Source organism: Typopeltis vanoorti, chromosome 18 (genome assembly GCF_054136105.1).
Source record: "Typopeltis vanoorti isolate ZY-2024b chromosome 18, IOZ_Tvanoo_1.0, whole genome shotgun sequence".
Taxonomy (NCBI): Eukaryota; Metazoa; Arthropoda; class Arachnida; order Uropygi; family Thelyphonidae; genus Typopeltis; species Typopeltis vanoorti.
Genome location: NC_143566.1, coordinates 109,362,020 through 109,389,176, shown reverse-complemented (window position 1 = coordinate 109,389,176; position 27,157 = coordinate 109,362,020). Strand labels below are relative to the sequence as shown.

Below are 27,157 nucleotides of genomic sequence, written 5' to 3'. Positions count from 1 at the left end.
TTACTAACATCAATGCCATCAATATGAACATAAATGATATTCACCATCACTTTGTAATGTAATCCAGACCAGACCTCTTACTCTTGACAGAAACCCAAACAGCATCTGCATCCACTACTCTCCACCTTCTTTGTCCAAATTACAGACTTCACTATTCCTTTTGCCAGAAGAGTGGCCTCTATTTGTTTGTGAGATCAGACATTGCATGCTAGAGAGTGGCTAATTTAGAATCCCTTGCTTTTTGACCTCCTCTGGCTCAAAGGTTTCTTTGCCTCATTGAATAATATTCATCTACTTCATTTACTGGTCTCCAAACTCTGATAACTATTCAGACCTCTTTACACTCCTCTCCATGAAACTCAGCCATCTGCAATCCAGTCATCCAAATAGTGAGGTCATCTTCCTATGCAACCTCAATGTCTATAATGCCAACTGACTTCCAACCTCTTACTCACTCAACACTCCAAATCTCTCCTTAACCAGTTCTCCCTCTGAATGTACCATAGAGGTCTCTCTCTCTCTCTCTCTCTCGCAGAATATCCTTCCTCAAACTACTCCCAACAATGTGTCTTCTGGCAATAAAAAGGTGCCAAATGGGATGACTTTTGGAACTTCTATTCTTCATTCCATGGTCTGACTATTGCTATAGCTCATCTGACCATTATACCTACTCTAAACAAGCCATAGAAATTGTCCTCACTGGAATGAAGGCCTGTTCCCCCCCATTCTCCCCAAACTCCTCATCGACTTTCCAAGCTCTGGTTCAACACAGAGTGTATTAAAGCAGTTGAAGAAAAAATTTCAGCTTTCTGCAAGTGGTTCACATCAAGAACTCCAGTTTCATATTCTGCCTATAAGAAAGCACACATCAAATGCATAAGCAGTCACCAGCAGATCTAAATCTGATTTCATAAAGGAAAACAGCAGAAAACTTGTCTCCTGTTCAAACGGAAGCAGTGCCTTCTGGTCCCTTGTTAAGGCTGTTGGATGTGACTTCTGCTCATCTGCACTTTCAACTCTCTCTCTCTTTCTCATCCTGATGGCACCACTTTTACTTCACCCAAAGATGAAGTGAAACTGATTTCTTGGTATCACTCTTTTCCTTAAACTCCTGCAGTAGCGGCCCGTACATAAGCACTGCAACACTGCAGCATCCCCAAGGAAAAAATGAAAAATTTTAATTTTGTTTGTGTTTATAAATAATAACAATGCTTACAACATTATATAAATGCAATACAACATGTCAAAGGTTACAGCTTATGTTTTGACAGTGATTGAATAGTCAATAATTGGAATTGTTCGATTAACGATTTAGATTACGAAACAGATGCACTGCAATCTAACACCGATATTCGTTTGTGCTTGTCATTGCACGTTACGTCATTCCCACACTGCCCAAACAGCAGTTTATTTTTAGTATCCATATGCACGTTATTTCTGTGAGATATGAAAAATTTATTATTGGTGCATGTGCATGGTGAACTATTTTTCATCAATATTATTTTATTTTGTTAAAATAACATATAATTATTTATTTATTATAGATACAAGGCTGAATTATGACGAGTGTCACTGTTGAAAATATGAAAAGAATTATATTTTTTCAATTATCGTTACACAAAACAAATGCACTGCAATCTAACACCGATATTTGTTTGCGCTTGTCATTGCTATTGATACGAAATTTTTATTATTGGTGTTTGTTTGTGGTAAGGATGAAATATTTTTAATAAAGCAATTTTTAATATGTAAATTTATTTATTAATAAATTCGTTACTGATTAGGAAAAAATAATTTTTTTTTGTATATGCAGCACCCCCTCCGCTTAAAATTTTCACCGGCTGCCACTGAACTCCTGCATTGATGATCAAAAGAAATTTCCTCTTGCCATACTAGAATCTAAGCAACATATGTCTCCTGTAGTTTTTTTTTTTTTTGACAAAAAAAAAAAAAAAAAGACATCTGAAAATTACTAAATAACTTGGACACTAAAAAGTCTCCTGGCGGCATCTCTCCAGTTATTCTCAAACACTGTGCTCCAGAGCTAACACCTGTTAACTGTAGAGATATAGGAGTTAGTTAACACCTGTTAACTAACTCCCATATCTCTACAATCTATTATACATAGCTTCATACATTGGGTTAAGTACCAATGTATGAGGTTAAGTACCAATGTATGTTTTGACCAATGTGTGAAAGCAATCACATATCCACCTATTAAAAAAGAAGGGAGATAGAAGTCCACTGCCAAACTACTAACAAATAATTTCAGTCATTGCCAGATTAATTGAGAAAATCACAAGTTCATTGCCAGTTAATCAGCGACCACCAGTATGGATTCCATCATTCACGATAGCTTACTGGACACATGCCATGAAAAGGTTATGAGAAAATTGGACTATTGCTCTTGACATTTTCAGAGGTTTTGACCATGTCTAGCAATGAGGCCTGTTAAATGAATTGCCAGCTTCCTCTTTAGTCATTATTGTATGTCATGGTTGATAGCTTCCTCTCTTCAAGCTTTACCACCAATGTGGGAGTACCTCAGGGCTCTGTCCTATAACATATTCTCTTTGTCCCATACATAAACAACCTACTCTTAATTACCATTAATCCTATCCATAGTTTTCCAGATGATGGTACTCTTCATTCATCCTACTCGTTTAACAAACCATGCAGTGTGTAGACATCCCAAGCATCACAATCATCTACAACTAGTGCCTTTAAAATTGATCTACATATCATCCTTCATTGGGGCAAAGACAATCTGATTGTATTCAATGCCACCAAAATACAGTCTTGTCCCTTCTTTTGCAAAAAAGATCAGCTCACCTTCCATTACCCTCAGTAATACACAAATCACAAGAGAAGATCAGATCTCTCTGTTTTGACTAACATTTACCTATAGTCTCTCCTGGTGCAAACACATTATATCTTGTGTCTTCCTCAGCATCCAAAACCTACTCATTCTCTTTATTTAATAATGCTATTTTACATCTAACCAACTCTTAACTATGTATAAATCCCAAATCCATCCATCCTCAGAATACTGCTCACTTTTGGAGTGGAATACCTAAATCTTTCTAAAAATTCTTCATGCTGTCCGTAATTTGGCTCATAGATGATCTGTCTGTAGAATTTTGTTTTATATTCATAATCCTGATTACTTGTGAAAATTGGTAATATTTGCAATGTAATATTTGTAAATATTTAATGAAGCCATCTAATCTTCTCTCCTAACTTTACACGTTCTATCTATCCCAAGACCCTATGTATTTGGTGTTTCACCACGCTACTTATATAAAAACTAAGTTTTCTTTTTTATATAATTTATTAACAAAGTATTAATATATATATATATATAAAGAAGTATGTAAACTTTGCTGGTTCATGAATACTTAATTAAAGTTTGTAAGGCAGAACATCAGAACAAGTTGATAACATTTATTTCCCTAGTAACACGATGTTTCATGACAATTGCACAGGGTTTCTTCAGGTATATTGAGAGATTGCTGTTCTGAACAAGTCAGTGTGTCGCAGGGAGGATGATAGCAGGGGTGGCCTCTTGTGGGAATGGATACTTGGGAGAAGGGAGACAATGTCAGGTAACACTGAGCCCAGTGGAGTTTAGAAGGGATAATGCTAGGTATAGAAACAATGGCATTTATATGCTTTATACTAATGCCAGGAGTATCCGGAATAAGGGAGAGGAATTGGTGGCACAGATAGCATCAGCCTGCCCAAAAATTATTGCCATCACTGAGACGTGGTTGACAGAAGGGGATATAACAACAGGAATAGAAGTCGCTGGGTATAGCATTTTTCGTCAGGATAGGAGGGGAAAGCGTGGTGGTGGGGTACTGCTTATGATAAGTGATGACCTATGTCCTCTAAGAGTGGAGAATTTGGAAGGAAGTGAGACAAATGATTTTGAGAGCGTATGGTGTGAGGTAGAGGTAGGCAAGACAGGATATTAGTGGGGTGTTGCTACAGACCCAGGAGCACAGAGGATGGGGACCAGGAGATGTTTAGACAGCTAAGTTTGGCAAGTGCAAGAAGAATGATTGTTATGGGAGATTTTAACTTCAGTAGTATAAATTGGAGAGAGGAAGATGCATGTAGCAATAGGGGAATGGAATTTCTAGAATTCTTGAGGGACAAATGTCTTAGGCAACATGTAACAGAGGGAACAAGAGGTTCAAAAGTTTTGGATTTGGTTATAGCATCAGAAGAGTTGATAATAACTGAGTTGACATCTCTCCCACCAGTTGGAGAGAGTGACCATATGGTGTTGACTTGGAAAATGAATAGACATGCAGGAGTATCAAAGAGATGGGAACTTATGTGGAATTATAAGGCAGGTGATTATAATAGTCTTAGACGTCAACTTCAGGAAGTTTCATGGAGGGAGGAATTGGAAGGCCGGGATATCACTAGTGCATGGGAAATTGTGAAAGAATATTTGTTATCAGCAATGGTAAGTTGTAAACCACGAGTGAAGAAGAGGACGCAATTTGGAGTAAAGTGGATGACAAACAATATTAAAGAGGAATTGCATGCGAAAAAGAGGCTATGGAAGAGATATAAGGAGACAGGTGAAGAGATGCATGAGGAATATAAAACACAGGCCAGAAGAGTGACTAGTGTGGTAAGGAAAGCGAAACTAGAATATGAGAGGAGATTGGCCCTAAGATCCAAAGAAAATCCTAGGGAATTTTTTAGCTATGTGGCCAGTAAGAGGAGAAATGACTGTGGAAGAATGATATTGTGGGATATAAATGGGAATAGAGTGACTGATGCAGAGGACATAGTGGAATTGTTCAATGAACACTTTATTGGAGTATTTCATCCTAGAGGAGTCAGTTTTAATGCTAGAGGGATAGGACTGGTTCGAGATCAGGAGGTACAGGAGGAGAGTGTGTTTCAGATACTGAGTACTCTGGATGTCAGTAAAGCTGTGGGACTGGACGTTATTTCACCACGAGTTTTGAGAGAATGTGCTAGGGAATTGACAGTGCCTTTAACGTGGCTTTTCAATGAAAGTCTAGCTTTGGCAAAGGTGCCCAGGGAGTGGAAGGAAGGTAAGATAGTGCCATTGCATAAGGGTGGTAACAGACTGGAAGTGTCTAATTATAGGCCAGTCTGTGTGTCATCAGTAGTTGTTAAGATCTTGGAGAAAGTAGTGAGGGGCTGTATACAGCATTGGGCAGATGAAGGTAATGTTATCTGTGAGAATCAACATGGATTTGTTAAAGGACGCTCTTGTTTTAGCAATGTGCTAGCCTTTTATAATAAAGTTACAAGAACATTAGATGAGGGAAAGGCATATACTGCAAATTTCTTAGACTTGGCGAAGGCATTTGACAGGGTGCAACATGATAAGCTGATATTTAAGTTGCATCACATGGGTCTGGATGTCAGATTGGTCAACTGGATTCAGGATTGGCTGTCTGATAGGTATCAGACAGTTGTGTATGGTGGAGCAGTTTCCAGGAGGCAGAGGGTTACAAGTGGGGTCCCACAGGGCTCGGTACTAGGACCTATATTGTTTAACCTTTATATCAATGACATAGCCAGTGGATTGCAGGGGGATATTCAGTTGTTTGCAGATGATGCGAAGCTGGGAAGGATTATTAGTAATAGTGCAGATGTGGTAGCCCTGCAAGAGGATTTAAATAAGCTAGATAGATGGGCAAATGAATGGGGGTGTCAGTTTAATGCAGCAAAATGTAAGGTCTTGAGGATTGGGAAACATCGATGGGACACTGCATACTCTATGGGAGGAGTTATTCTGGAGGAAGTAGGGGAGACAAGAGATCTGGGGTTGATGATTGATAGAAACCTGAAGTTTAGGGGACATATTGCAAAGGTGGTGAAGGTAACACAGAGGATTGCTGCTATTATGAGAAGGACACTGACCTGCAGAGATAAGAGGGTTATCATTCCATTGTATAAGTCTCTGATCAGAGCACACTTGGACTATTGTTCTTAGATTTGGTCCCCAGGATTTGAAGGGGATAAATTAACTGTGGAAAGGATACAAAGACGGATGACAAAGATAGTTTCAGGACTGTACAAGGAGAGTTATGAGGATCGGCTGAGAGAATGTGGACTGCAGAGTTTGGTGGATAGAAGAAGGAGAGGTGATATGATTGAGACTTTTAAACTGTTGAGAGGTGGTTACAAGGTTGACACTGGGGAGTTCTTTCACTTGGTTGAACAGCGGGAAGGAGTGATGACAAGAGGCCATCCCTGGAAGTTACGAAAGTAAACTGTGAGCAAGAGGGTAAGGAGTGATTTCTTTGTGTGGAGGGTGGTTGAGCCGTGGAATGCATTGCCTGATGGAGTGGTGGGAGCGAGAACGGTCAGTGAGTTTAAAGAGTGGTATGATAGACTTTGTGTTCTCGGGGGGGGGGACCTCTCTTCGAAGAGTCTTGACAGACTTTATGTCTTAGGAAAGACCTCCCTCGATGGGTCTTTTGACTCCTTGGAGGCCTGAATAATAATAATAATAATAATAATAATAATAATAATATAAGTTGATAGTCAAACTAGAGTGGATGGGGTTGGATATTAGATTGGTTCATTGGATTGGAGACTACCTGTCTGATAGGTATCAACAAGTTGTGTATGGGGGAGCGATATCCAGGAAAAGGAAAGTTATTAGGGGAGTGCCTCAGGGGTCTGTTCTAGAGCCATTACTATTTAACTTGTATATTAATGATATTGGTGCAGATTTGGATGGAGATATTCAGTTGTTTGCAGATGATGCAAAGTTGGGATGAACCATGAAGAGTAGAGAAGATATTGTGGCCTTACAAGAAGACTTGAATAAATTGAGTGATTGGGAATGGGGATGTGAGTTCAGTGTTGCAAAATGTAAGGTTTTAAAATTTGGAAAACAAAAATGGGATGCAGAATTTATGCTTGGTGAGGATATATTGTCGGAGGTCAAGGAAATAAGAGATCTTGGGGTGATAGTGGATAAGGATCTGAAATTTAGGGGTCACATAGCCAAAATTGTGAAGACAACACAAAGGCTTCTGGGAATGATGCAGAGGACACTGACTTGTAGAAGCAGGGAGATTCTTCTTATAACACAACCCCTTACTAACTCATAGGTGTCTATCATATCTCCCTTCATATCATATCACATCTTCCATTGTATTAGGCTTTGACTAGGCCACACATGGACTATTGTGCCCAGATTTGGTCATCTGGTTTTCAGAAGGACAAAGAGATGTTAGAAATGTCCAGAGGTGACTGACTAAGGTAGTTTCTAACCTCTGGAATATTGAGTATGAGGAAAAATTGAGAAGATGCAACTTGCAGAGTCTGGTGGAGGAGGAGGAAGAGGGGAGATATAATAGACACCTATGAGTTAGTAAAGGGTTGTTATAGGATCGATGCTGGAGAGGTTCTACAGAAAATAGTGGGAGATCAGGAAGAACTAGAGGTATCCCTGGAAACTGTATAAAGAGGGTGTGAGTAGGGAAATGTGAAGCAGGTTTTTTTCATGCAGAGTTGTGAATGATTAGAATGCTTTGCTTGAGAGTGGTGTCTGCAGAGAATTTGAGTGTGTTTAAAGCACGGTGTTTTGAGCTGTGTGTATGATAAAAGGACCTTCAAGATGAGTCTTTGACTCCATGGGGTGTTGAGTAATAATAATAATAATAATAAAGAAAGAAACTAGTGGACAAAACTGAGGACTAAGAAAGGTGACAACTGTTATGCAGTTATATAAAAGAGACACGTTATTTTTTAAAAATTATTTCTAATTGTTCTGAACATTCTGTATGTTCATGCATTCATGTGAACGTGCTTGATTAATCAAGGGTAGGATGTTTTCCAACAAGTTAATACTTTCGTTAATATTTAATTGTTTAGGGTCTAATGCTATTTCCAAAGATTCCCATATTTTTTTTCTGTTGTATCATAGCAATGGTTTATCCCATAAAACTTGATGTCTCATTTACAGACCATCTTGTGGTCAGCTAAAAAGACCAAGTGTGATGACAAAACTGACGCTTCATTTTTATGGTATTTCTATGATATATATATATATATATATATATAAAAACACAAAATATAGAAATAAAATTGTATATTAAAATATTAATGACCATTCTACTTATTCACATACACATTCATTATTAAAACATTGAGCCTTCTTACATTATTAAATACATCAAACACAAAAGCAGAAGTTAACATACTTTACTCATAGACTCAAACAGATATAACAGGTTTGCTAATCTTGCTCTGGAGAGCCCACAATCTTTCACACAATCATACAAGAAAATAACTCATACATATTTTCTGAAAGCATATTGAGTTTCTGTTTAAAGCAGACATTAAAAACTTGAATAATTTTTCTCATAAGCTCCAGCATTGAAACAGAAAACAACTATTTTGGAACATTCCTTCATTTTTACTTGACAGCTGTCATTTCTGTAAACACGGAAAATAGCTTTCTCTCCAATCTTCAATTAAAAATCACAACAATGAAGATACATTAACTTCTCAATAGGAACTTAAACAAATCCACTGAAAATCACCATATGTTCCACCATTTTACCACTCATTTCATGGTCCCTTTCACCCACTGGAGGAAGACTTGATGTCTCATTTATAACAACATCCTCTGATGAGATGATCAAATCTAAGATTATTGACCTTTGTGTGCTCTTACTCTCTAAGGCGGTTGTCTCTTAAAAACTCTAGAAATTCATTATCTTTGCACCCATGTAGTGCGTGTCCTCATTCCGGTCTGTATTTCTATAATTAAAATCAACCATAATGATCACCCTTTTCTTATTTGCTAGACTAATTTGACTATATATTTCCTTCTCACATGCCCTCCACATTACCAGGTCTATAGCAACACATAGCTAAATATTTCATTTAATTTTGTGACCAAAATATTTCATTTCAAAATTCAGCTAAATATTTCAGCCTATCCTCCTCCTCCTCTACTTTACACCATACTTCCTCAAGACCATTGCACTATTTGACTCTAACATCTGTACTTTGGTTGGAGATATCTCCTCTTCTACCATCAACAGCACTCCCCCCCCACTCTATGTTTGCGTGTGCCTTATCTGTCTTCATGAGTAACATCTTATCTCTCCATCTCTATGCTTCATCCAACCATGTTTCACTTATGCAGACAATTTTGGGGCAAATGAACTCAATCAATGCAACAATTTTGTTTACCTTATTTCAGATAACTCTGACATTCATATACAAACATAATAGCTCACATAATAGCCAGTGGGAGTTATGCAGGATTACCACTTCTCATGTGGTAATCCTGCATACCTCCCACCGGCCATTCTTCCCTTTCACCACCAATCATATACAACTCTTTCCAGACCCAAATGCTCTCCCCATATCCCAACCCTTCTCAATCCTTTCTTGTCCACTCACATATTCACTTCTAAATCCAGCATGCACTCCTCATGCAGTGTCTCCCAGTCCACCCTGGCTCCCTTGCCAGTTTCTCTGTGTTCCTAATAGTGTCCATTTAAGAAAGTTCAGAACATGCCAAAATTATTTGTCATTAATTTTGCATATCAAAGGTTTGTTAGAAATTTTACACAAATGTATAATTATAAAAATTTCTTTCATATATTTATCTATTTGCATGTGTTCCTCTGATATGTGAAAAATGAATCAAAATGTTTTCTTCTTTTTCAGCTGCTAACATGGCAGTGGATGATGTGAATAGAAATGATTCTATCCTGAAAAACTACACTCTGAAACTTACCCGAGCAGATGGCAACTGCTTCTCTGTTGATGTTCTGGTGCACTTCATTTCCTATGTAACTAATGCTAACTATTCAAATATGGTTGGGATTTTAGGTTAGCTCCTTGGCTATGTATGCATGAACTGAAATCATTATTTAACATTCTTATGAAAATTAAATTTTCAGTTTTAAATTGATGAAAAATGTGAAACCTGATATCTGATGAAAATATGCAGGATATCATAGCAGACTTCAGAGTAAATAATCACAACATCAAAATTTATTTATTTTGAGTTTCTATTCAAACTTAAGCTTAACCTTGAAATCTAATGTAGTAATTTTAGTTGTTCTGTAGGTAGTTTTCAGTATTGAGACCGAAAACTAAGCATCAAACTATAGGGCCTATCTGTATGTCAGGTGTTCTGGTTAAGTGTTGGAGAAGCTTGTAAAAACTAGGTATCCAAATCTGGGCACAATAGTCCATGTGTGGTCTAATCAAAGCATTATACATGGCAACAAGAATCTCCTTACAAGTCAGTGTCCTCTGCATCATTCCCAGAAACCTTTGTGTTGTCTTCACAACACAAAGCTTTTGGCTATGCATTCCCTAAATTTCAGATCCTTATCCACAATCATCCCCAGATTTCTTATTTCCTCCACCTCTGAAAATATATCCTCACCAAGCATAAATTCTGCATCCCATTTTTGTTTTCCAAATTTTAAAACCTTACATTTTGCAACATTGACCTCATATCCCCATTCCCATGCCCAATCACTCAGTTTATTTAAGTCTTCTCACAACCCCCCAACAGCTCTAGTTTGATCAACTTATCATGCGGTAATCTATCAAAAGCCTTTGCAAAATCTAAGTATATTACTGTGTATCCTTCTCCTCCCTTTAGCAAATTCATGCTGTTCATCAAAGATAATACCATTGTTGTCAACCCAATTCTGGATCCTAGTTCTCACAAGCTTCTTCCTCAACTTAACCACAACACCTGACACACTGATAGCCTATAGTTTGATGCTCTTGTTGTGCAAAACTTTTATGTACCATTACCCCTGATGGTGTAAGTATTATGATGCATGAAACTTGTTGGGTTTTTTTAATTTCTTTATTTTTAATAAACGCTTTATATTAATATGTGGTCTCGAAACCAAAAACTACCTACAGAACTGCTTAATCAGAGAAACCTGTGTTTAAATTTTAGTTGTTTTTTTTTTCATTAAATGTAAATCTTTAGTCGTTAGAGAGTATAAAGTAATATGCCATCCCACTGATTTCTCATAATGGTAAATTGAGAAGAATGGTGAAATGGGGATGCTAACTCAATTATTAGCTTATGATGCTGAACTGAGAAGAAAAGGCACAAGAAAAAAATCATATTATGTTACTTCGTTATTATTTGAATTCAAATATAGAGATAAGATGATACAACTGAGACAGCATTAAGATAGAAGGATTACTGCTGAGGCTACAAAAGTCTTCACACACACACACACACACACACACACACGCGCACACACACGCGCACACACACGCGCACGCGCACACACACACACACACACACACACACACACACACACACACACACACACACACACACACACACACACACACACACACACACACACACACACACACACACACACTCCATATAAGACTAATTAACCTGCCTTCAGTTGAGAAGTCTTAGTAAATATTCTTTATAACGTAGACTGAATTTAAATCCAGGTCTCTAAACCATTAGAAATATATCCTTTTTACTGTGCTATAGAGTGCCTGCAAAGAGAAGTGAGATATCTACTCAATGTAGCAGTATCAAGATATCAAGAATGACCGAAGACAGAAGAAACACGAGGAAATAATAATAATAATTACTATTATTATTATTATTATCATCATCCAGATATCTTCAAAAAATCAACAGATGGACTATGGTACATACAAACTAACCTTTTACCAATGCAATTCCTATCATACCCTCCTTAAACTCATTCATTGCAATCCAGTCACAGTGACCTTTGGCAAACCTACCCATTCACCACTCTCCAAGCAAAGTATTTATTCCTCATGTCTTTGGTAACCACACTTTGACTCAACTATCAGGGTAACTACAGCTTACAGCAGTCCCATGGGAGAATATATTGCAGGGGAAAGATGTTAGCAGTGCATGGAATAAAATCAGTGGGTATCTGAGGAAGGCAATATCAGAATGTGTCCCCATAGTCAGGAAGACAAACAAGCTAGGCATTAGATGGATGAGTAGTAGTAGTATCAAGCTTGATCTGCAAAAAAAGAAAATGTTATGGAGAATTTACAAGGAGAAAGGCAATCAGTACATCCATGAGCAGTACAAGGCTCAAGCTAGGAAGGTTACCAGCATAGTAAGAAAGCTAAATGAGATTATGAGAATCCCAAAGAGTTCTTCCGCTATGTGGGAAGTAAAAGGAAGAATGACTTCGGAAGGATAACTTTAGTGGATGCTGATGGTATTGAGGTGATAATAATAATAAATTTAGTTTAATCCTTTATCCAAGTGTGAGCAAACAAGGTTTGCGCCTGAAAGTATCTTCAGGACTGGGGTAAGGTGGTGCAACACCAGGGCGACTCCTTGCAAAGGTGGAGCAAGCTACTAACACTCCTATCTCAGTATCTCCCATAATGCAAAACACATCTCCTTGCAGATATGTCTAATGTTATGCATTAAGGGAAGGGCCACTACCCAGACTAGTTTCGACCTTTATTGAGGTCTCTTCAGTGGGAGCCAGGCCCAAGTGGAGATACCAGCCAGAAGCATTAGCAAGGTCATCTCTACCTATAGGAGTTGCCAAATGGTGTGCCACCTTTTTAATAAATTACTCTGGATTTAGAGAAAGATGTTGAGAGTTTATTTTTCACTTAGTTAGAATATAATAAATTTAGTTTAATCCTTTATCCAAGTGTGAGCAAACAAAGTTTGCGCCTGAAAGTATCTTCAGGACTGGGGTAAGGTGGTAGTTTCGACCTTTATTGAGGTCTCTTCAGCTCCCACTGAAGAACCTCAATAAAGGTCGAAACTAGTCTGGGTAGTGGCCCTTCTCTTAATGCATGACATTAGACATATCTGCAAGGAGATGTGTTTTGCATTATGGGAGATACTGAGATAGGAGTGTTAGTAGCTTGCTCCACCTTTGCAAGGAATCGTCCTGGTGTTGCACCACCTTACCCCAGTCCTGAAGATACTTTCAGGCGCAAACTTTGTTTGCTCACACTTGGATAAAGGATTAAACTAAATTTATTATATTCTAACCAAGTGAAAAATAAACTTTCAACAGGTATTGAGGTGACCAATTCAGATGTAATAGTAGAGTTACAGAGTGATCACTTTTCAAAAGTCTATCACCCAAGTGAGGATTACTCTGTACCTGTAGCAATAATAATTTGAGAATTGAAGTTAATAAATCAGAAGTACTTAGTATATTGCAAAATTTAAATGCAAACACTGCTGTAGGTTTAGATGGAACATCAGCTCGGGTGTCGCGTGAATGTGTGAAGGAAATGTCAACGCCTCTTACTTGGTTATTTAACTTTAAGTTTGAACTTTGGTATAGTCCCTAAGGAGTGGAAGGGAGGCAAAGTAGTTCCTTTGCATAAAGGTAGTTAATTACAGACCAATCACCATATACTTTTACCAATCACCAATACTTTTACCACCAGTGGTGGTAAAAGTATTGGAAAAGTTGGTTAAAGACAAAATTCAAGAATGGGTTGATCAGGATATGATACTCTATAGGGGTCAACATGGTTTATTTAAAGATCAATCCTGCCTTAGCAATTTATTAACTTTTTATAATAGAATGACATCTGAGTTGGACAAAGGAAATGGCTACACAGTGATACTTCTGGATTTTGCTAAGGCTTTTTGCAGGATACCCCATGGAATAATGTTGCTCAAATTGGAGCAGATGGGGATGGATACTAAGCTGGTGATATGGATAAGAGAATTGCTCAGGGGGAGATACCAGAAAGTGGTGTGTATGGAGGAGCAGAGTCCAGGATGAGGCAGGTGACCAGTGGCATGCCTCGAACTTCTGTGTTTGGGCCGTTATTGTTTAATTTGTGCATAAGTGATATAGGAAATGGCTTAAAGGGAGATATTCAGTTGTTTGCTGATGATGCAAAGTTGGGTAATGCAATAAAAAATCAAGCTGATGTTGAGAGTTTCTAGGATGATTTAAATAAGCTGGCAAACTGGGCAAAAGGTAATGGATGTCAGTTCAGTGTGGAAAAGTGTAAGGTTATGCATTTTGGAAATAAAAGATTACCAGCTGTGTACTACATTGATAGAACTGTATTCCAAGAGATTGATAAGGCTAGGGACTTGGGGATGTTGGTGGATAGGGAAATGACGTTCAGAGGACACATTGCTAAGGTGTCCAAGATTGCACCTAGGATTACTTGGTTATTGAAGAACACACTAACATCCAGAGATAAAGAGGCTATTATTCCTTTTTATAAGGTGTTGATACGTCCACATTTGGATTACTGTGTTGAAGTCTGGTCACCTGGATTCCTTGGAGATGAGGAGGTTGTGGAGAGGGTTCAGAGGAGAGTGACTAAGTTGGTGAGTGATGTAAAAAAATGCTCCCTACATTGATAGATTGAGAGCTTGTGGATTGCAGAGGTTGGTTGATAGACGGAGAAGAGGGGATATTATAGAAACATTTTAATTACTAAAAGGCTTTTATAAGATTGATTCAGGGGAAATATTTCAGCTGTGTGATAGTGATGGAAGAACAAGAGGTCATACCTGGAAATTAAGAAAAGTGTGGTTAGCAAAGGTGTGAGAACAATGTTTTTCGTCTGTAGGGTGGTGAATGAATGGAATGCATTGCCTGACTCAATTGTGAGTTCTTCGTCTGTAAATGAGTTCAAGAAGAGATATAATAGATATTGTTTTGATAGTTTGGGTCTCCCGCAATGAGTCTACTGATTCCATGGAGATACTCCGTAATAATAATAATAACTACTTGCGTAAGTTATGTGCGCATGTTATACATATTGGAGCAAATGAAGCTGGATATAAAACTAGTAATATGGATAAGAAGGTGATTGATGATGGACAGATACGAAAGAGTAGTATACAAGAAATAGAATTAATTCAGGAAAAAGCAAGTGAATAGCTTTTACCACAGGGCACTACCAAATATATATATATATATATATATATATATATATCAGAAATAAAATATAACATATAACATATATATAACAGAAATAAAATGCCCCTCATTCCTCAGAGACCAGATTGTTACCACCACCTAAGGCAGCAGGCAGTTAGACATGAAGGCATAGGGTGCTATGAATCCCCTAGGTAACCAGATCATGCTGCCATTGGAAACTAGACCTTGGATCTTTTAAAAAGATACACTCTTATGATCATCCAAGTCTATGCACCAACAATAAGTCATGCTGATAAAGAAATTGAAGCTTTCTATCATGATGCACCATCTCTAAGATATATAATAATAGAAATAAAATGGCACTCATTCCTCAGAGGCCAGATTGTTACCACCTACAGCAACAGGCAGTTAAAGTTGAAGCCTTCTATCATGATGTATCCCAACTCTACAATAAAGGAAAACAAACATCATTTCAGAATTGTAATGCTAGAATTGGTATATAAAAATCAGATGAATTGCAAAGGCTTTTGATAGATTACTGAATGCTAAGTTTATAGTCAAACTAGAGATGATGGGTGTTGGTATTATACTGGTGCATTGGATTGGAGACTGGCTATCTGATAGGTATTGACAATGGGAAATTTTGGATATCGCATGATAGATGACAGAGGAGCAAGGTTAACAGAATTTGCAGAAAAAGAAAAAGTGTACATCATGAATTCCTTTTTCATGAAAAAACACATAGGAAGTTGACATAGAAAAGTCCAAATGGAAAAACTAGTGAAATTGACTTTATCCTCAGCAATAAGAAAAATATCTTTCAAGACTGCTCTGTTATAAACACCCTCAACATTGGAAGTGACCATTATATGGTATGTATTAAAATCCAAATAAACTGCCAAGAAGAAAAATGTTTCCAAGATCAAAGCAAAACATAGATGTACAAAAACTCAACATTAAAAATGATGTATCCTAACATGAACTAAACAATAGATTTAAACATCTTATTATAGATGACAAAAGTCTTTCAATCTTGTGAATGTGACTTCATGGAAAGATTGAGAGCAGTTGATGATGGGAAAGAGAGACTGACTGTAAGTGAGCAAGAGGTGTATGGGGAGTTGAGTAAACTACATGTAAATAAGCTGTGGGACTTGATAACAGATTACAACATATTCTAAAGGAATGTGCCAGGGAGTTGACACCGGCCTTGACACATTTTTTTAATAAGAGTCCTGCACTCGGTCAAGTTCCTAAGGAGTGGAAGGAGGGCAAGATTGTGCTGCTTCATAAAGGAGGTGATAGAACTCAAGCATCAAACTGTAGGCCTATCTGTGTGTCAGGTGTTGTAGTTAAGTTGATGGAGAAGCTTATGAGAACTAAGATCCAGAATTGGGTTGACAACAATGGTATTATCTTTGATGGACAGCATGGATTTGCTAAAGGAAGGTCATGTTTTAGTAATCTACTTACTTATTACAATAAAGTGACTGCTTCCATGGACAGAGGAGAAGGAGACACAGTAATATACTTAACTGGTGGGTTAAGTATATTACTGTAATATACTTAATCGCACCGTAATACACAATAATATACTTAATCGCAAAGGCTTTTGACAGATTACTGCATGATAAGTGGATAGTCAAACTAGAGCAGATGGAGTTGGATATTATTTTGGGGCATTGGATTGGAGACTGGCTATCTGATAGGTATCAACAAGTTGTGTATGGGGGAGCGATATCCAGGAAAAGGAAAGTTATTAGGGGAGTGTTTCAGGGATCTATTTTAGAGCCATTGCTGTTTAACTTGTATATTAATGATAATGGTAGAGGCAAGGTTGAGTGTTTATCTTTAGATAAAGGAAAATGGGTTGATAATTTGTTAATAGGTGGATAAGTGTATAATTTTTTATTTTTTTTTAAAATGTAAAATGTAAAAATGTAAATGTAAAATGTAAAAAAAATGTAAATGTGATTCCCAAATGCCGAATGCCCGATTCCAACCTAATGCCAACCTCTCTCTAATAAATCTCTAATCTCCTAATTAATTAATAATTCTAGCGTTCGTCGCTTATATATCTGTTTTTCCCCCTAAATTGTTCACGTGATTTCTATCTAAAACTCTTTTCAATAAACCTCACGTGGTGTTCCAAAACGTGCTCGCTCACTTACATACGTTTCCATGACAGCAAAACAAAATATAATAAAATTGAGCTATTGCATAACGTTAAACTTCTACAAACAGGAATAAATAGACAATATTTACATTTCAATAAATGCGCAGTTAAATTATCAAATACAAGTTCTTATAATATTAACATAATAATAATTAAAATTGCTTAATAATATTTAATACAGTCTTATCACTATTAATACATATATCTTTGATTAAATAATTAGATATTAGACAAAATTAAAGTAGTTATGTGAATATTAAATTGTAAAATAAGTTGTTTACATTAAATATTATTTACAAGTATAGCCTTTGTGATGGAAGATCATGTTGGATTCTGAAGCAAATAATAATTACTCTAATCTCTACATAATCAGAATCCAACACTGGAGAGGTTCTTCAGAAAATAGTGGGAGATCAGGGGAGAAACAGAGGTCATCCCTGGAAACTGTATAAAGAGGGTGTGAGTAGGGGAGTGAGAAGGAGGTTTTTTTCTCATGCAGAGTTGTAAATGATTGGAATGCCTTGCCTGAGAGTGTGGTGTCTGCAGAGAATTTGAATGTGTTTAAAGTACGGTATGATGAGATGTGTGTATGATAAAAAGACCTCCTAGATGAATCTTTGAATCCATGGGGTCTTGTAATAATAATAATAATAATAATAATAATTCTGATCCATCAGAAAGTAATGACATTATTATCCACAACCTTCTACAATGTCACTCGAAATAGCTGGTACCATAGAACAGAAACAAGACAAAATTTCTGAAAAAACAAAACAGCTTATGAAGAAACAAAGAGAGAAATGAAACAATCAAATATTCCACAGAATGAAATTGAATACACCAAATTGTGCTAAACCATCAGAAAATTATGACAGAAGAAATGATAAAATTAGAAATATATATACGTTTACACAAGAATAATGTTTAATTTGTCAAATATTTCGGTCTAAATATTACAGACCATCTTCAGTGGTCATAAGAATAGTTTTAAAAAACAAGGTGGAATACGAACAATTGATCATTCACAAATAGAATGAGCCGCGTGATGTCATATATCGCTAAGTAATAGAAAAGTAAACATTTTTAAAGTCATAATTAAAGATATTAATTTAGAAATTCATGTAATAATCTTAAATAACATTATTAAATAACATCACCTCGCCGGCAAAGGTTGGTCGATTGGTAGAGCCTCTGCTACTAATGGCTCAGTTAAGTAAGTTTGAGCGCGGTTAGTAGTTAGAAGGGGACCTATCGTTCGATGCTGTTGGCACACTCTCCCTCGATGAGTCTTTGGACTCCCTGGAGGTGTATAATAATAATAATAATAATAAAAGAATGTTTACTCTTCTATTACTTAGCAATATATGACATCACTAAGTAATAGAAGAGTAAACATTTTAAAGTCATAATTAAAGATATTAATCTTGAAATTCATGTAATAATCTTAAATAACATTAGACTAATATAGGAAATTTACATAATTAAAAAAAAAATAAAAAAAAGTAATGTGTTATCCTGATTAGACGTTCCCAAATTTTTGATATAGATATACAGTCATTATGATTCAAGTTAGGACATTGAAGTAAGGCCTCCACACGTTCTTTAAATAAACATTCAAATTTGTAGCGACATCTGTGTAGGAGGAGAGTCTTGGACCAAAGGATGTTGTGGCTTGTTTCTAATCAATGCTGAGCTAATCCAGATTTCTTGGGTTTGTTGTGTTGAATTGATGATTGATACTCTTGAATTCTTTTTTCTATAGAACATCCAGTTTGTCCAAAATAGGAAAGATTACAGTTACAAGGAACTTGATACACATCAGGTAGAGACAAGGTTGAGTGTTTATCTTTAGATAAAGGAAAATAGATGGATAATTTGTTAATAGGTGTATAAGTGTATAATTTTTTTATTTTTTTTTAAATGTAAATTTCCTATATTAGTCTAATGTTATTTAAGATTATTACATGAATTTCTGAATTAATATCTTTAATTATGACTTTAAAAATGTTTACTCTTCTAATACTTAGCGATATGACATCACGCGGCTCGTTCTATTTGTGAATGATCAATCGTTCATATTCCACATTGTTTTTTAAAACTATTCCTATGTAGCCACTGAAGATGGTCTGTAATATTCAGACCGAAATATTTGGCAAATTAAACATTATTCTTGTGTAAACGTGTATATATTTCTAATCATTATGTCACAAGTATCGTTAAAGAATCAGAAATGATAATTCAATTGTAAATTCATACAACAAACAACTGAAAACAACCATCATCTCAAAAAAGTCAAACAGCAATGGATGAACAGCAATAAACAGATGGTTGCAGTCAAACTACAAGATGGGATCATAACCAGATATAGATATGCTATAGCAAAAAATAATTGAAGAATTTTACTCAGTGTCATATCAGGATGATGAATTAAATGAAGAAGAAGACAACTACGAAATAGATGAAGTACCATAGATTCTTCCAGAAGAAATTATGTGGAACATCCAAAGCTTGCAAAATGAAAAAGCTGCAGTTGAGGATAAAGTTATAGCTGAACTTGTAAAAGCAAGTGGAGAAATGATCTATAAACTCTTAGTAAAATATTTACTTTATGCCTGAAGAAAAATAACGTACTAAGAACATGAAGAAGGCTACTCTAATTCTGATACATAAAAAAGGTGAGGTAGAAGACATGATGAACTACTGACTAATCAGTCTACAATCAGTGGTTTACAAAGTGTGTACAAAAAGTCTTAGCTCATAGGCTTTGTACAATTCTAGACCTAGCACAACCAAAAGAACAGGCAAGCTTTTGAAGTGGTTGTAGTGCACTTGGACCATATTTAAGTTGTACAGCAGATTATTAAACTGCGTAATAAATATCACTACCATTATGTCTTGATTTTGTTGATTATGCCTTTGATTCAGTAAAAACTTGTGCAATACTTAAAGCATTACAAAACCAACAACTGGAGGAGCCATACATCAGGACCATCAAATCAGCATACACCAATGCCCCAGAAGATTTATTTCAATGGAAACATCTGTACTGTGGAAATACAGAGAGGTATAAGACAAAGTGATACAATATCTGAATTTGAATACTAGAGGATACTAGATACTAGAGAATACTCAATTTGAATTTGAGTTTACATAAGAGGGATAGGGCAGGTTCGAGGTTTAGAGGTGCAGGAGGAGAGTGTGTTCCAAATACTGAGTACTCTGGATGTCAGTAAAGCTGTGGGACTGGATGGTATTTCACCCCGAGTTTTGAGAGAATCTGCTAGGGAACTGACAGTGCCTTTGACCTGGCTTTTCAATGAAAGTCTGACTGCGGGAAAGGTGCCCATGGAACGGAAGGAAGGTAAGATAATGCCATTGCATAAGGGCAGTAGCAGACTGGAAGTGTCTAATTATAGGCTAGTCTGTGTGTCATCAGTAGTTAGAAAGATCTCGGAGGAAGTAGTGAGGGACCGTATACAGCATTGGGCAGATGAGGGTAATGTTATCTCTGAGAGTTTTAGCAATATGCTAGCCTTTTATAATAAAGTTACAAGAGCATTAGATGAGGGAAAGGCATATACTGCCATTTTCCTAGACATAGAACGCATTTGACAGGGTGCCAAGTGATAAGCTGATATTGCTCCACCATACACAACTCTCTGATACCTATCAGACAGCCAATCCTGAATCCAGTTGACCTATCTGACATCCAGACCCATGTGCTGCAACTCAACTGGATTCAGGATTGGCTGTCCGATAGGTATCAGACAGTTGTGTATGGTGGAGCAATATCAAAGAGGCAGAAGGTTACAGGTGGGGTTCCACAGAGCTCAGTACTGGGACCTATATTGTTTAACCTTTATATCAACGACATTGTCAGTGGATTGCAAGGGGATATTCAGTTGTTTACGGATGAGACAAAGCTGGGAAGGATTATTAGTAATAGTGCAGATGTGGTAGCCTGCAAGAGGATTTGAATAAGCTAGATAGATGGGCAAATGAATGAGGATTTCAGTTTAATGCAGCAAAATGTAGGGTCTTGAGGTTTGGAACACATTGATGGGACACTGCATACTCTATAGGAGTTAAACTGGAGGAAGTAGGGGAGACAAGAGATTTGAGGTTGATGGTTGATAGAAACCTGAAATTTAGGGGACATATTGCAAAGGTAGTGAAGGTAACACAGAGCATTGCTGCAATAATCAGAAGAACACTGACCTGCAGAAATAAAAGGGTTATCATTCTGTTGTATAAGACTTTGATCATACCACACTTTGACTATTGTTCTCAGATCTGGTCCCCAGGATTTGAAGGGGATAAATTAACTGTGGAAAGGTTAATAAACAATGTTAGTTATGAGGATCGCCTGAGTGAGTGTGGACTACAGAGTTTGGTGGATAGAAGAAGGAGAGGTGATATGATTGAGACTTTTAAACTGTTGAGAGATGGTTACAGGATTGTCACTCGAAAGTTCTTTCGCTTGGTTGAATAGCGGGAAGGAGTCATGACAAGGGGCCATCCCTGGAAGTTAAGAAAGGAAACTGTGAGAAAGAGGGTGATGAGTGGTTTCTTTGCATGGAGGGTGGTCGAACCATGGAATGCATTGCCCGATAGAGGGGTGAGTGCGAGAACGGTCAATTCGTTTAAGGAGTGGCATGATAGACTTTGTGTTTCCTAGGAGGGACCTCCTTCCGTGAGTCTTGATAGACTTGTGTTTCTTAGAATGGACCTCCCATGATGAGTCTTTTGACTCCATGGAGGCCTGAATAATAATAATAATAATAATCTCCAAAATTATTCACAGCATGCGTAGAAGAAATATTCAAACTTCTTGATTGGGAAGGGAAAGGTATGAAGATAAATGGAAGGATTTAAGCCATTTATGTTATGCAGATGGCATAGTTATCTTTACTGCAACTGCACATGAATTACAGACTTGTATCCATGTATCCAAATTGCTAGCAAAAACAGCTGGCCTAAGGATAACCCTAAAGAAGATTCAAATTATGTTCAATAGCTATGATAAACCAGAAATAATGATGCTTGGGTGAAGCATTTGGAAAATTACATTCAATATTCAAAAGCCAATTACCATTATGCCTGAAGAGAAACCCTTTTTTAACCAATGTATTTTTCCTATATTGGTATATGGTTGTGAAACATGGACACTAAAGGCAAAGGAAATTCAGAAATTAAGAACAACACAATTTAGTTAGGAAAGAAGTATGCTTGGTATCACAAGACTGGATCACAAAAAGAATATGTGGATAAGAAACTAAACCAAAGTCTCTAACATCACAGGAAGAGTGAAACATCTGAAGTGGCAATGGACTGGGCATATTGCTCAAAGACAAGATCAATGATAGACAAAAGAAATACTGAATTGAATTCCATGAGAGAAAAAAACAACTATGACACTAACCTAAATCACATTGGATTGATGACATCATCAGATTTTGCAGGAGTGACGTGGGGAAAGGAGAGTCATGAACAGACAGTTTGGAGTAATCTTGGAAAAGCCTTCATCCAGCAAGGGGGAGGGATGGAAAGGCACCAGAAGAGAAGATGGAATTGTGGTAGACTTCTGTCATCCACAATTCCATCAAACAGCTGACTAAACTCTCTAATGAATGCCTAAAACAGAGAAAAATTCCAAAAAATTGGAACAATTCACTTCTAATGTTAATTTTTAAAAAGGGAATAAAGAAGAAATTAAAAACTACAGACCTATAAGCCTACTCCCCACCATATATAAAGTCTTCACAAAAATTATAAATAATAGAATAAAATCTAAACTAGAGGGAATGCAATCCTGTGAACAAGCTGGATTTAGAAAGAATTACAATACTTTGGACCATGTTCACACATTAAGACAGCACATCGAAAAATCAATTGAATATAATCAACTCCTATGTCTGGCCTACATACACTATGAAAAAGAATTTGATTCAGTTAAAACATCCGCAACACTAAAAGCAGTTGAAACCCAGGGAACTGAAAAACCATATATTAAAACACTAAAACATATTTACAATAATGCAACTTCTGTAATTAAATTATATAAAAACAGTGAAAAGTGAAACTTGACTTACTTGTCTGTTTGCTTACTTGGGAAAAAGGATTAAAATTCTATCTTTCAAAAAGGCATTTGGCAAGCTAACACCGTATCTCCCAAATTATTTACAGCTGCACTAGAGGAAGTCTTTAGAAGCCTTGATTTGGAAACAAAAGGAATGAACATAAATGGAGAAAGGCTACATCATCTGAAATTTGAAGATGATATTGTCCTAATAGCAGATAATCTTGAAGATCTGAAGAAATGATAAATCAGCTAAATGAAGCCTCCAGAGTAATTGGATTAAAAATAAATAGAGAAAAAACAAAAATAATGATGAAAATATACATAAACCATAGCACTGTCAAAGTTGAAAACCATGAAATAGTTCGAGTTACTTTATATGTATATTTGGGCCAATTTTTATCCTTTGAGGATTGCCAAAGAAAAGAGATTGAATGAAGAATTCACCTTGGAGGGAAGGCTTATGGGAAAATGAGAGACCTATTCAGAAGTGACATCCCTATGAGTCTAAAAAGGAAAGCTTTTAACCAGTGCATACTTCCTGTCCTAACATATGAAGGAGAAACATGGACTAACAGAAGCCCTAAACAAAAAACTGAGAACAACACAACATTGCATGGAGAGAAGTATACTAAAAATAACATTAAGAGATAGGAAGACAAATACCTGGATAAGATCTCAAACAGGTGTCATGGATATCATAAAATACATTAAACAGGCTAAGTGGAGATGGGCTGGCCATATTGCCAGATGCAGTGATGGGAGATGGACTAGAAAAACAACAGGGTGGAGACCAATGGATGGAGCAAGACAAAGAGTAAGACCAAGAAGAAGGTGGAGCGATGAACTGGAACAAATTGCAGGAGGGAGAGGCAGAAAACTGAGTGCTCTGGAAAATCATGGGGGAGACCTTCGTCCAGCAGTGGACAGAACCAAAAGGTTGAAGAAGAAGAACTTTTTCACTCTATTCACCTTACATGTTGCCACATTAAACTAGTAACCACAGTATCAATCTATTTAATCTCCTGCAGGATCTCCTTCACATTTATTAACTATTGCCCTACCCAATTATCTTCTACAAACAAATGGATTATCTCTCTCATCAAGTCATTCTTACTGTCATTAATATGCAAATAAAAAAAGCAGTGGCCCAAGAATAAAGCCTTACTACTCACTATTGGTCACCTGCCTTTTCCTGTCCAAATATACTAATCTTAGATGTCTTTCTATTACCCACTCTCTTATTCATGACACTAGCTCTCTTCCTTTGCACACTGGACTATGACATCAGCCTACTGTCAAATGTACTACCTCCCATGACTCTGTTTCTGACTTCTTGCTAATTACTACTTGGCTACAGATCTGTTCTCAGGAAGGACAGAGAAAATATTACAGAACAGGGGTATTACTTAAATCTGACTGCTTCATTCAGATTTGGGACCTGATAAATTTTAATGCACAAAGTGAGCAGCATTAATTTGGATAAATTATGGAGACTTCTTCAGATCATGACTGTAATATGAAGGTCAAAATGTCCGGAAATTAAAGTAATTGTCGTTAACATGATAGTAGTCTCCATAATTTAGCAAAATGAATACATTTCATCATTTCTTGACCCTCCTATTTCACACATACTCTTACCTTATGATTGCTTGTTCAAATATGGTTCCCTCACTTAACAGTTATAATTTCCTTGATTTTGTACTTCCATTCTTTTGCTGCTCACACTGCTCACAAAATCTTAGCAATCGTCTCAGAGATGCCTGTGATATATGGGATAGGAACTTGCCATACAGGTTCAGAGTTTTTCCCCTATTAACAAAATCTCCTCTTGGTTACCATCCACAAAAGATCAGCCCCCCCCCCCCATCTCTCTCTCTCTCTCTCTCTCTCTCTCTCTTTCCCTCATGTTTACAGGTTCAAAATGAGTGCCTCTGCTCATACTTTGGACAAACAGGATGTTCTGTTGAAAAATGACTACAAGAACACCAATCATATATTAACAACAATAAACAGAAAAATCTAGCCTTGCTCAACATGGAGTGGACACTGATCACAATATCCTGTGGTCCTTTTACATCACCAATGCAGGTTTAGGTTTGAGTAGTTATTTAAAGAGAGTGCTGAAGCACTTCTACAGTACTGAAATTTAAATAGAAATATTGCCAAGATTTGGGAGCGTTTGATCCTCATAAATGGCATACAATAGTGTTCCTCCCCCCATTTTAATTATTATATATATATTTTTTTTTCTTTAATTTGTTTAATATAATGCTGTGTCATTTCATTATCTAATTAAATTTTATTTCAAATCACTTAATTTTAAACTTTGATTTTAATCGTAATCTTATTTTATTGTAACCACCCACTAGGTGGCTTCTGGCACATGGCTCGACTCTGTAAATAGGATTAACTTTCTTTCTTGTAGCTTCATCTTGTGATTATGCTGATGTACTGACGATGACCAATTAGTTTCTGGTTAAAATATTTGTAGTAAGAAAATTATTATATTCTTTTGAATATATGTGTCTAATAAATGATATAATGGCACAAGTTCCATTAAAAATTGCTTTTCCTAGTTTAGCATCATCAGCAAACAACTAGATATTCTGTTCGAGTCATTCTCAATATCACTCATGCACAAATTAAAAAGCAAAGGCATAAGTACAAATCCTTATTGTACATTTCTTGTTTCTGGCCATATCTTTGTTCTGCTTTTATTTTTAATTGAGGGAAACACAGTTAATTTTTAGTATACAGTATTTCTTTTTAGTAAGATAAAAGATTCAGAAGTTTTTGTCTCAAGCATTTTTTTTTTTTTTTAGGACCTGCATGTTCAGATACTGTAGAACCCATTGCTGGAGTAGCAAAACACTATAACACCATTATTATTAGCTATAGTGCAGAAGGTGCAATTCTGAATGACCATTCACAGTATAGTTACTTTTTTCGAACTATTCCACGAAACAAAATTTTTAGGTAAGTAAGAAATTTTTTCCACCCTAAAATCAGTTTGTTTACTTTTTTTTTTTCATAGATAATCTAAAACCACATCATGCAATTTTCATCAAATGATAATAACATATCTAGTAAGACATGTGCTAAATAATGAGGAATTTTTAAACTTGGCCACAATCATCTCTCATTATAGCACCATTATATAACTATATATCATTATATAACATGGTCTGTTATAGGCAGTAGCCTATAACAGACCATGAGAAATCTTCATCAAATCCTCAATGTCTCATTACTATTCTAAAGGAAATTTAACATAGCAATGATCAGTATAGCATTCTATTCCTATGGTCTTTCCAAGTTTCCCAGTTTCAATTTAAAATTAAAATAGTAAACGAAAGATTTTCTGCATACATATTTTTAGTATTAGTACTTTAATAAATTTAGTTTAACCCATTATCCAAGTGTAAGCAAACAAAGCTTGTGCCTGAAGTATCTTCAGGACTGAGGCAACTCGTAGTAAAGGTGGCCCAAGCTCTGATCACTCCTGTCTCAGTATCTCCCATAACGCAAAGCACATCTCCTTGCAGACATGTATAATGCTATGCCTCAGTCCTGAAGATACTTCAGGTGCAAACTTTGTTTGCTTACACTTGGATAAAGGAGTAAACTAAATTTATTATAGTCTAACCAAGTGGAAAATAAACTTCCAACATCTTTCTCTAAATCCATAGTAATTTAATAATAAGGTGGTACACCTTTTGGTAACTCTTATAAGTAAATATGACCTCTCCATTATTTCTGCCTTAGTATCACCACTTCTGAGTCTGGCTCCTACTGACGAGACCTAATAAAGGTCGAAACCGGTTTTGGTAGTGGCCCTTCCCTATAATGCATAGCATTATACATGTCTGCAAGGAGATATGCTTTGCATTATGGGAGATACTGAGACAAGGAGTAACGAGAGCTTGGTCCACCTTTACTACCAGTTGCCTCAGCCCTGAAGATACTTCAGGTGCAAACTTTGTT

At 36.5% G+C, this 27,157-nt stretch overlaps 1 protein-coding gene across 1 annotated transcript in view; it reads left to right on the top strand.

The window, feature by feature from the left end:
- LOC150097054 (uncharacterized) overlaps positions 1-27,157 on the top strand; it is a 353,024-nt gene that overhangs the window by 164,075 nt on the left and 161,792 nt on the right. Inside the window, exons 7-8 of the mRNA XM_090408116.1 lie at positions 9,700-9,864; positions 25,996-26,149. Coding sequence (XP_090264242.1) covers positions 9,700-9,864; positions 25,996-26,149 — 319 coding nt within the window. The remainder of the gene's footprint in view (positions 1-9,699; positions 9,865-25,995; positions 26,150-27,157) is intronic.